Genomic DNA, 11,921 nt, shown 5'->3' with positions numbered 1-11,921 from the left:
CCTGACCAGGAATCAAACTGTGCCCTCTTGGTTCATAGGTTGAAATTCAACCCCTGAGCCACGCTGGGAGGGCTGGGAAATACTTTTTAATGAGCAGTCACAGCCAGGGCAGCCCGTGTTTCCGCATTCACCTAGTTTGGTGTCTCTGGGTTCACTTCTGCCTTCGCCAGCCCACATTTCCTGTGTCCAGGGAGGACCCAGCCCAGGGTGGCCCTCTCAGCTCAGCTGCTGAGCCTCCAGTCTCCAGCCCTCCCCTCAGCCTCCAGGGAGGTTCTGCTGGTTCCTTCCGGGCTCCTCAGGAAGTTTCATCCGACTCTTGCTACATGTAGCTGTCTCTAGTCTGTGTGAGTCCCTGGCTCAGAGCTGGTTGAGGGCATAGGCTCGGGCTGTTCTGAGCGCAGCTTCCAGGTCAGCAGTGCTTCCGGTGCCCTGGGCCACCACTCGGGAGCCCCAGGCCTTGCCTCCCATGTGGCTGCACACAGCCAGTGCCCAGGCCTCTGCTGTGAAAGCTGGCGTGGCACTCTGGGGACGGAAACAGAAGGGGCAGCAATGCCGAGGGGCCCTCCCTGCCACCATCACTCAATGTACCCTTGAGAGTGAGTCACAGCGATTAGCTCCGCCTCCCCAGACAGTCTCATGGGGGGAATGGGGTGAAGACAGGCGAGGGTTGGGTTGGGAATGTGTGTGGAGGAGGAGTGAGGTGGTACCCTCTCTAGTGGGGATGTGTGGTCATTAGGGACAAGAAGATGGCCGTATCTATGTCTTGGGGTGTCCTCATAGAGCACCTCTACCCAGCCCTGGCTCCCTGGTCTGAGAGGAACAAAAGGAGGGGAATCAGCGGCTGGACCAGGAGATGGGCGGGTGGGGGCTGCTCTCCCACTTGGCTCACCTGGGCCACCTGGCAGGCACACAGCACATGCCCCAGGGGCTGGGGGCTGAGTAGTAGCACGGACGTGCTGGGCACCTGCTCACACAGCTGCCGGACCACCTTCACCAGCACCTGGACAAGGGAGGGCAGGTGGTGACCCGTAGCCCCAGACTCCCAGCTACCTCCCTGTCAGGACACCCCCAACCCCAATACTCACTGAGAGGGACTCAGTGGAAACAGTGTCCACGATCAGGGACCCCTCTGGGTGCCGCTGCAGCAGCTCCTGTGCTTTCTGGGCAGCCTGGGAGGCGGGAGGGACAGCACAGGTCAGGCTGGAAGGCAACTGGCTCTTTCTGAACTGAACCCCCGTCCAGAAGTCCCTTCCCTTCCCCCCGCCCTCTTCCCCCAGCAAAGGCTTTAGCTTTGAACAGAGGGGCCAGGGGTTCTGCCTGGAATGGCCTCCTTTTGGGTCCCACCTGTGTCCTTCCTCTCCTCCCTCACCTCCTCCCTTTCATCTGAGCTCCAGGCCCCGACAAATAGGTCGCTGAAGGTGAGAGGACTAAGGCTGGAGTACAGATGGAGAGGGGGCAGGGGGAAGGGGAATGCAGTCAAGGAGTAATCAGGGCTGAATGGAGCCGCCAGTCAGCTTCCCGGAGGGAGAGCCTGAGCCAGGCTTGGGAGCTGGGGAGACCTGGCTTGGCAGAGAAGTAGGGGTCTGGTAACGGTGCCCAGCTGGCAGGAGAGGGAGCTGACACCACCCCCGTGCCAGTTCATACTAGTGTCTCTGGCCCCTGTTGGGTGTGCCTGGAATCCGCCCTGATGGGTGCAGCCAAACCCCCTCCTACCTGCCTTATTTCCAGCTTCCGGATCGCAGTGTTGGCGCGCCGCTGCAGCACCTTCAGTGTGGCCTGCAGCTCCCGCCGCTGCCACTGGGGCATCACAGCGGTGTCCACAGCCTACAGCCAGAAGCAGGACATCATCCTCACCCCTCCCTGAGCCACAGCCTCTGAGGCTGGGACCAGCAGGGCCAGGGAAGAGACCACCCCCCGCCCCCTCGACTCCACCCTGCAGAAAATCATCCAGGCATTCCCTGGGAATGCTGGGGAGAGGCTGGAAGGGTCCAGAGAGGCATGGGGAAGGGCATAGGGCAAGGACACGGGTAGGGATGGGGTGTGCATGGGCATGTGGGCAGCTCCATGGTGGGCATGACCCTCACATCGGTGAGTCGTCCCATGTCCTTGGACAGCTGCTGGGCCTCCACCACGTCCCGGCTGCCCCGACTCAGCCGCTCTGTGGCTGCTTCCACCTCCTGGGCCAGGCTCTGGCCCACTTCTCGGGCCTGCAGGGAGGGAACAGGATGGTCAGGGCTGTTGGCTTACTTTCAAAGCTCTCAACCTATTGCTGCTCAAGGCCAAATTAGAAATATTTAACCATCAGGACCAATCAAGGCACCAAATGATCACGCCAGCTGCCAGCTGTCAGCAGTGCACATGTAGGAGCACTGGTTCTGCTGCTGGGCATCCCCCAGCCTGAGCGCATCAGCTGCGTGTCCCCTGCCCCATGCACACTCAGCCGCCTTCTGGGCCCTGCTGGCGTGCCCGACCTGCTGGGCCTGCTCCCCAGTGATGGCCAGCAGGCGGGTGGTGCCCTTGGTGAGCTGGCGCTCCCCAACGATGACCAGGTCTCCTACAGCCCCTGTGCGCAGCAAGTGCCTGTGGGCAGAGGGAGGGAGGAAGAAGTCAGGGGGGATTATGGAAGAGAAGAGCAGCCTGAGCTCCAAACCAGGAGTTGGCAGCTCCGAAGACCAAGGGTGAGGACCCAGCTCCAGGCCAGGGCAGGCAGGCAGGGTGACTCACGTCCCACAGCACAGCTCCACAGAAGTCTGCAGTGCAGCCTGAGAAGCTGGGTCCAGTGCCGGGGCCACGGGCACCCCCACTGACACCACCCGCACTGGGTCTGGGTACACCTGTGGGTGGGAGGGGACAGGTCTGCTAACTGGCCTGTGGGGGGAGGGGTGGCGGGAGAAGGTGATCTCCACCAAGGGAGCTCCCCCAACTCACCTCATCCAGGCAGCGCAGGCCAGGGACATGGGCAGTGTGTGCCAGGGCTACCTCCTCCATGTACACGGCCTCGTCCTGCCGCACAGCCTCCTGCACAGTGCTCTCCACTGCCTGGAGCTGCTCTGGGGTCAGCGGGGCCTGGTGGGGTGGGAGGGAAACGGACAGACCGACAGGCAGTCAGCCCCATGCCTGCAACTGATGCATGAAGCAGCCTTCACTGTCCATTGAACTACCCTACGCTCTAGAACAGTGGCTAGCACCTAGTAGGTGCTCAATAAACACTTGTGGAGCAAACAATTCTTGTCCTTAGAAAGCTACCTGGGAGTCGGGCCTATTGAAAGCTGCAGGCCTTTCATTAGGCATTAAAAGTTGATGGAGCCCCAGCTAGATGGCTAGTTCGTTGGAGCATCATCCCGTACACCACAAAGTCAGCGGGTTCGATTCCTGGTCAGGGCACATACCTATGTTTCGGGTTCCATCCCAGGTTGGGGCACATAGGGGAGGCAAATGATCGATGTTTCTCACATTGATGTTTATTTCTCTCTCTCTCCCCTTTCCTCTCTCTAAAATCAATAAACATATCATCAAGTGAGGATTAAAACAGAAAATGGAGGCTCTGTACTCAGGGAGCTTGTGACAAGAGGCAACCTAGTTGAAAAGAAGTATAGGATGGGGGAGATGCAGGAGCAAGGAGTAGTCAGTGGAATAGGATTTAGTCAGTGCCTGCTTCCTGGAGGGAGTATTGAGCCAGATATACAAGGAGAGGAGGGAACAGGTGGCAGAGAAGGGAGAGAGCAGCGCCTGTGCAAGCATGGCTTGGGTGACAGCAGGAACAGGGAGATGGGTGGCTGGGGTAAAGGGAGGACTCCACATCCCCTGTGTGCTGGAGGAGCCTGATGGGATGACACCCACTCAGGTTCCTATAGTGACTGAATGACAGGGAGACCAGGCCCTCGGACTGGCCAGACTCCCCACCCCACCAGCCTTTCTCACTCTGAGCCTGTCACCTCACTTGAAGCCTGTCTCTCTGTGCCCTGCTCACCTGGGTGGCCACGTCAAAGCGCAGCCGCTCGGGACTGAGATGGGAGCCTCGCTGCTCTGTGCCAGGGCCCAGGGCCTGCCGCAGCGCCCAGTTTAGCAGGTGGATGGCCGTGTGCTTCTCCATGCAGCCTAGACGCCAGGACTGAAACACTTTTGTCACCCGGCGTCTGGGTGAGAGTGGGGGGTGGAGAGTAAAGGAGCTGCAGGATATCAAGAGCAGCAGGGGTGGGGTCCTTACCTTATCCACGTGCAGCTGCACCGCATCCCCCACCTTCAGGCACTCAGGGGCCACAGCCTCATGCAGGATGAAGCCTCCGCAGACCTGGGCCCGGGCAACCGGGAACAGCACATCCTGGGGAAGGTCAGAGGCCAAGGGGCTATAGTGACTGCCTGGAGTCCCCCCCCCCCCCCAACACCCCCTTGGCTCCCTTTCTGGCTCAGGTCTGCCTCCTGCAGAAGTTATCCTGTGTGTGTGTATGTGGTGGTGGTGGGAGGGGCGGGGGCGGGGGGAGCTCACCTGCTGCCCCACCCGCACCAGGTAACCTCGGTCTGAAGCCTGACCCCCCTGTTCAGCGTAGAAGTTGGTTCTGTCTAAGAGGATGCCACAGCGCTGGCCTTCCCCCACGGAGGCCACGGCTGTTCCGTCCTCTGTATACAGCTGGAGCACCTGGGCCTCGCAGGTGCCAAACTCTGCCAGGGCAAAAAGTGGTTATCAGAGCTAGGCAGGGGTTTGAGACATACAGGTGGGTCTGTGCCTCACTTGAAGCCAACAGGCACCTAGCTGGAGGAGAGGGGTTGGAAATGGGGGATAGGGTCCAAGCCCTGGTCAGGGACACAGCGACCCCTGGTGGTCCCTGGGGAATGCACAGGGCAACCATCTGCCTGTCCCTCCCAATCAAGGTCAGGCAAGCCTATGGCCACCGCTCGGCCCAGGCTCTCACCATAACCCCCACTGGGTCGAAGGCAGTAGTTGTACTTGGGGCTGTCATCAGTTGGGGGCAGCCCTCGGCGCTGCAGCTCCCCCAGCGCATGGATGTTGAGCCGCAGTCCCTGCTCCTCAGCTGGCTCAGCCTGCCGGGCCCGGTGCTGCAGGACAGGCATGGGTATGTGTATGGATAGAAGGGCTGCATGGAGAGTGCAATGGGACTTGAGCCTCCGAAGAGCCCTGTCCCTGCCATCGGCTCTGTGCACCCTGCGGCCCCCTCTGGAATAAGTGCTCAGGGCTTGGCTGGTGCTGGAGACCCTGGGTTGGCTGGTGAACCACCCATCCTGCGGGGTCTAAGGATCAGGCCTCCCTCACCGAATTCTGCCCCTGTAGGCGCCTCCCAGGACATGTGCTGGCCTTCCCCCGCCTCCTTCCCCTTTCCCCCGCTCTTGTTCAGCCCACTGCACTAGTGTGCCTTTCCAGGGGCTGGGGAGGGGCCCGAGGTGAAGGACAGTGCCTAGCTCAGCCTCCTCTTCCTTCAATAGCTGCAGCCCTCCCCAGGGACTCCGGGCTGGGGAATGGCTGACTGTCCCAACAGAACCCTGGTGGGGGTGCCCCAGCCCGTACCTGGGCCTCCTCCTCGGCCAGCCGCGCCAGCCCAGCAGAGTCCAGCTGCACCCCTTTCTCCTCCAGCATCAGCTCTACCAGGTCCAGTGGGAGCCCCAGGTCACCAGACATTGACAAGGACCAGGCCACATCGGCTTTTTGGAAGGAAGACGGGGTTTTGAGCGGGGAGGGGCAGGATAGACGGAGGGGGAGAAGTGAGGGAGAAGGGCCAGGGCTTTTCCAATCACACCAGGTGCCAAGCACAAGTACCCTCTCCTCACACTGGGTTGGCCCAGGACACGGGTCACCTTCAGGCTTCGGGCTCCAAGGCCAGAGCTGGGTTCCCTTGGCAACCATGTCAGAGGAGGAGGGAGGCAGAGACTGAGGCAGGAGCAGGGGCAGTGAGGAAATGGAGAAAAGAGGAGAAGCAGGGTGGTGCTCCCACCACAGAGAAGTCTGGGTGTTGGAGGAGCACAGGCTGGGGGACATGGGAGGAGGAGGGGAAGATGCGAGGCACAGGCCTGGCCCAGAGCTCCCTCCTCGCCTGCCCCGGCTCACGCCTTGGCGAGGCACCCCACTCACCAGGGAACACATCAGAAGGTCCCAGGCGCCGCAGGGTCCGATCGATGATCCGCCGACCCCGCTGCAGGGAGGCCAGGAAGGCTGCCTCGTCCTCCGACACCAGGTTGGCTATCTGAACGGCGGGCATGACAGAGATGGAGGGAGAGCCTCTCTACCACTCTCTGGTCAGCCCAGCCCTCCCCCACCTGAGTCCAGTACCTGGGCCGAGTTCTTCTGCAGCTCTGGGTAAGTGTCTCCCTGGAGGAGGTAACAGGGCTGAGGAAGTGTGAGAGGGAAAGGCAACCAGACACCCTCCCCCTCCGCCCCTGGGCCTCCCTGAGGACACCTGTTCCAGAGGCTCAGACAGGCTGATGGACTGGGGAGGGACCCACACGGGGAGTCCGTTTCCCTGTGGGGTGGGGACACAGGCAGAGGGAGTCCCACGGCCAAAGGTTCAGCAGCCTGAAGGCTCCCTGCTTTTGTAAGCAACGGCAGCTTTCTCAGCTGCTGACAGGATGCTGGGGCGGCAGGCTCCCCGAGTGCCTGGGAGGCCCAGAGGAGTGAGGAAGCTGTGTCCTTACCAGTGTCTCCACCACTACCGGTACCAGGCTGCCCAGGAAGCCAGGTGGTGCCCGCAAGACCTCCGTAGAGAACCGCACGGCTCGACGGAGGATCCGACGAAGAACCAGCCTAGAGGGTTCAAAGCCAGATGTGAACCCCCACAGCCGCTGGTCAGTGGTTTGGAGATTGGGGAGGGCCAGGCCCAGCGTGTGCTCCCACCCCAAAACCCTTCTCCGGCTCCTCCTGCCATCTCAACCTGACCCACCTCTGTTCCCTCCCTCCCCTGCAAGCCCCAGCTGCACCTGCCCCTCTCTGCAGTCCTTCCAGACTCACGGGGCGCCCGACATTCCGGGGGAGACGCCATCGGCGATGCAGACACTGAGTGTGCGAATGTGATCAGCCACCACGCGGTACGCCATATCTATGCGGCCCTCGTCTGCCGCCCCTACCCGGCCCGAGTAAGGGGGGGCCCCGCAACCCTGGAAAGCAGGAGAGGAGGCATGGCTGCTGCCCTGCCCGACCTGGCCCAGGTGGGATGCTCTTCAAACCCCTAAAGTGGACTACATCTGGAATAGCCAGGATGAAGAAGCTTCAAAGATGAACGGGACTCAGACACTGGCCTCACGGGGCCCACATTCACACTAACCATACCACAGGTGTGATCATTTACTGAATTTCTACCCAAACACCCTGTTCTGGGAGGTATTACTATCCTCGATGTCAGAGGAAACAGAGGCCCAGAGGACCTAAGCGCCACACAAATGCCCAGGAGCAGCCCTGAGCTTTGAGCCAGGCCTGTCTGACCACAGGTGCTCTCCATGGCCCACACCTGCCTCCACGGGCTTTAGGGGGCAGGCGGGACGGTGGGAGCTGTGTGGACATGTGCTCCAGAGCAGAGTGCTAGATTCGTGCAGCACCAGACCCATGTCTTCCCCAAGCTGCCCTCCTCAATACACAGTCCTGCCGTTCACCTCATTGCTTGTCAAACACTTGGGAGCCAGCCATTTCTTTCCCTCCCTACCCACTCCATCAGTGCGGCCTTAGCTTCTCCCTCCATGAGATCTCGCAAATCAATCTACTTTCCTCCACTTTCATGATGACCAGCCTAAGCCATGCCCTACTCTCCCTTCCCTGGACTATGAAATCGCCTCCCAATTGGTTTCTCAGCTTCTGCTCCTGCCTCCCTCCAGCTCATCCTCCACATAGAAACAGGAGTGGTCTTTTAAGTGTCAGAGCATGCTCCCCCCCTGCCTTAGAGCCCTGCTCACTACACTCAGAATAAAATCCCTACCTGGGACTTCCAGGTCCCGTGAGATTGGACCCTAGCTTTCCTCTCCGGGGTCGCCTGTTTGCAAAAATGGCCAGGATCCTTCCTTTTTCTGTGAGCGTGCCGCTTTGCAATGTGACTTTACAGCTGCTTCCCATCAAGACAGAGAGTCTGTTTCTCCATCTCTCGAATCTGGGCCAGCCTGTGACTTGCTTTGGTCAAGAGAATATGGACGCTGTTCTGAGCCCAGGCCTCAAGAGCCCTGTGTGCTTCTGCTCTCCTTGGGACCTTGCTGAGCTGTGATGTGAACAAGTCTGAGCTGGCCTGCTGCAGGGTGACAGACACACGGCTGGCCACCCCCACTGCCAGCCAACTCCTAGAAGTACAGCTGCCCCGTCTCCTGACTGCCACCTTTTCACTTCCAGTCAGGGGTTTCCTCCTGCTTCTCAGGCCTCAAGAGCCCTGTGTGCTTCTGCTCTCCTTGGGACCTTGCTGAGCTGTGATGTGAACAAGTCTGAGCTGGCCTGCTGCAGGGTGACAGACACACGGCTGGCCACCCCCACTGCCAGCCAACTCCTAGAAGTACAGCTGCCCCGTCTCCTGACTGCCACCTTTTCACTTCCAGTCAGGGGTTTCCTCCTACTTCCGCACTCCATTACCTCTTGTGCTGCATGAAGACCAGATTCCAAAAGCACTGGCGAGCAGGCCAGAAGCTTCTGGAAGGCAAGAGGCAGGCTCACCTGGTGTATAGCGTTGAGCAGCGGGGAAAAGAGGTCAGTGTCGTAGGTGGAGCGTCTGCCTTGCAGCACAGCTACCAGCCTTTCCAGGCCCATTCCCGTGTCCACATGCCGCTGGGGCAGGGGCTGCAGACTTCCATCTGCCTCTCTGGCCAGGGAAGGTGAACAAGGTGAGGCTCCGCACAGGATTACAGACAGATGTGAGGCTCAAGTGGCATAGAGGAATGAGGAGGGGTCTAAGGGGGCTGAGAGAGGGAGGAACCAGATGCAGTATAATCCCCCACCCCATCATAAACACAGACGATAATGGGATGATGGCCTTGGGTCCAGTCCCTTCTCATAAAGGGTGACCTTCACCCTCACCACTACCCCCTGACCCTTGGGCCCTGGCCTGGACCCCGACATCCCCTTTCTGGGACAGAATTATTTGCCCTTAGAAAGAGGCATGTCAAGGCTGGAAGAAAATCTTAGAGATCATCAAGTGCCACTATCATGTGATAAGAGAGCAGAGGCCAGAGGGCAGCAGTGACTAGCTTAAACTGTTATGGGCCAAGACTAGGATTAAATCAGTTATTATCTGAAAAGTGTTTAGAAATGTGCCTGGCACGTAGTAAGTGCCGTTTAAGTGTGTGCTTTTATAAGAAACGGATCAAAGTCTCCTGACTGCCACTTTTCCACTTCCAGCCAGGGATTTCCCTCCTGCTTCAGCACCCCATTACCTGTTGTGCTGCATGAAGACCAGATTCCAAAGCTCCACCAGCTGGGGGGCACCCATCCCTCCAGCCAGGTCATAGTGGATCTCGGTACAGGGCCCACAAGGGCCAGTGTCCCCCATCTCCCAGAAGTTCTCTTGTGGCCCAAAGGAAAGCACATGGCTGGCAGGGACCCTGGAAAGAAAGCCAGGTGGGTGGTAGGGAGACAGATAAACCCCAAAGCTGGACCCTCTTTGCCATGAGCGCCTCTCCATCAAGCTCAGCAAGAGGAGGAACAGGACTGCCCCCAGGGTCTCCTGGGATATGCGGGGACTCGAAAGGCCTATGCGGACAGTCTCTATTTTCCAGGCCTCCTGCCCCCCAGGAGTGGACATGAGGGAGGGTGAACTTACCCTAAGCTGAGCCAGATGTCCCTGCTCTCCAGGTCTGGGTCCAGCCCTGCCTTGGGGTCACCACCAAAGTAGGAGACCCATAGCCTGTCCTCAGGGATCCCATAGACCTGAGTGAGCAGTTCCCAGGCCATGCTGCAAGCCTCCTCCTGCAGTGGAAACCCACAGGGTGGGGGGGGAAGATGGGTGAGAAGAAAGCCCCACTAGAATTCCCAGGCCATGCTGCAAGCCTCCTCCTGCAGTGGAAATCCACAGGGGCGGGGAAGAGGAAGATGGGTGAGAAGAAAGCCCCACTAGAGCGTCAATCCAGCCACATGAGTGCAGCCCTCAGCTTGAGACAAAACCATTTCCACTGTCCACCTTGTTTCTAAAACAAGCCATGACCAACGTTGAGTTTTTTCCTGCCCAGAAAGCTTCCAAATCCTCCTTTCTTTCAAGTCTCACCTTCTCCATGAAATCCTCTAACCACACTAGCCTGGGATGATCTGGAACTCATGCATTTTAGTGTTACTGTCTGTTTATTCATACAACAACGATTGATCAGCCATCACGCAGGGGGCACAGTCCTGGCCATCAAGGGGCTTACAATCCAATTAGAGAAATGAGACACAGTCCTCTTACGCATGTGCATGCCGCACTTTGCCTCTGTGTCTGGCATGAGGCCCTGCCTAAGCAGACTCCAGGAGTGGAGAGAGGACTAACCTTCACCCCCTTCTTGGTTGAATGCTGACCCTTCCCGAACTCCAGGACGTCCTGGAGACTCACCTTAAAATATTCACCCCCAAATGCCCAGTTGCCAAGCATCTCAAAGAAGGTGTGATGGGAAAGGTCTCGGCCCACGTCCTCCAGGTCGTTGTGGCTTCCTCCGGCCCTCACACATTTCTGGCTGTTGGCCACACGTCGGAAGCCTGCCATCTCGCTCCGTGGGTCCACGGTGCCCAGGAAGATTGGCTTGAACTGGAACACGTGAAGAAGGGGGAGAGGGAGAGCCAAGTCCCTCATGAGAACAGAAATATGGGGAGTGAGGACAGAGATGGCTGACTGTGCACCCAAAGTGCAGTGTGGTCTCGGCCAGGGGGGCAACCTGGGAGCCTAGGGGTACCCATCTCTTGTGTGTTATGTGTGTGTGTGGAGGGGAGGAAAGGGCAGACAAGGGGTAAATAAATCATGAAACAGATCTTCTGCTAGTAAAATAGGCAAGAAAAAAGGAGGAGGAATGTGTTGGTGGCTGGAAATGGGACAATGAATGGCTGCATCCTCCATCTCAGCTTCGTCAACCACAGCCAATAGCTTCCAGGGTACAAAACAGACCACAGGGCCCTGGGCATAGCCTCTAAAGCAGCGGTTCTCAACCTGTGGGTCGCGACCCCTTTGGGGGTCGAACGACCCTTTCACAGGAGTCGCCTAAGACCATCAGAAAACACATATATAATTACATATCGTTTTTGTGATTAATCACTATGCTTTAATTATGTTCAATTTGTAACAATGAAAATACATCCTGCATATCAGATATTTACATGACAATTCATAACAGTAGCAACATTACAGGTATGAAGTAGCAACGAAAATAATTTTATGGTTGGGGGTCACCACCACATGAGGAGCTGTATTAAAGGGTCGCGGCATTAGGAAGGCTGAGAACCACTGCTCTAAAGTTAACCAACTCCCCCTCCCCCCACCTCCCACCCATTTTACAGATGAGGACAAACAAGTCTGGGGAGGGTAAGCAGCGCTCAAGGTCAAGGGCTTGGAGAACATATTCTAGCACAGGGCACGTGCTCCACACCACATCCACGCAACGAATATTATCTTTATTGAAAGAATAAATGAAGCCAGACTTCCCCCACCATCTGCCCCCGTGGGACTCCACACCCACCATTCCTGGGCCTAAACTCAATCCCAAACCACAAGCTCCCAGGTCGAGTCTTCCCCCAACCCTAACTCGCGCCCGCGATCGCCTGGCCCACCCACCGCCCTCCGTTCCAAGAGCTATGAGCTCCGCCTCTTGCCTCTTTTGCCCAATCCCGTAGCGCCTTTCTCTCGCGGAAAAGCACAAGCCCCGCCCCAACCTGGTTCATGCCGGCGTTGACGAAGAGTAAGCTGGGGTCGCCGCGGGGCCGCACGGACGCGGACGGCACGAGTCGGTGGCCATGGCGGTCCCGGAAGAAGCTCAGGAAGGCGTCACGGACG

At 58.5% G+C, this 11,921-nt stretch overlaps 1 protein-coding gene across 1 annotated transcript; it reads right to left on the bottom strand.

Annotated features, from left to right (window-relative positions):
* On the bottom strand, window positions 1-11,917 carry AARS2 (alanyl-tRNA synthetase 2, mitochondrial; the record flags this gene model as incomplete). The annotated part of the gene is made up of 22 exons (XM_005861018.2): window positions 1-522; window positions 890-1,000; window positions 1,086-1,169; window positions 1,714-1,824; window positions 2,085-2,207; window positions 2,472-2,580; window positions 2,725-2,834; window positions 2,929-3,066; window positions 3,971-4,111; window positions 4,208-4,321; window positions 4,487-4,659; window positions 4,911-5,055; window positions 5,522-5,655; window positions 6,083-6,194; window positions 6,281-6,319; window positions 6,643-6,751; window positions 6,956-7,101; window positions 8,630-8,774; window positions 9,346-9,513; window positions 9,732-9,877; window positions 10,494-10,685; window positions 11,801-11,917. Coding segments are annotated over 22 exons (2,832 nt in total), but the record flags the coding sequence as incomplete, so codon positions are not given.
* Between the last annotated feature and the right edge of the window lie 4 nt (window positions 11,918-11,921).

This window comes from Myotis brandtii, unplaced genomic scaffold (assembly GCF_000412655.1).
Source record: "Myotis brandtii unplaced genomic scaffold, ASM41265v1 scaffold143, whole genome shotgun sequence".
In the NCBI taxonomy this organism is placed as follows: domain Eukaryota; kingdom Metazoa; phylum Chordata; class Mammalia; order Chiroptera; family Vespertilionidae; genus Myotis; species Myotis brandtii.
This window is presented reverse-complemented; position numbering and strand designations above follow the sequence as displayed.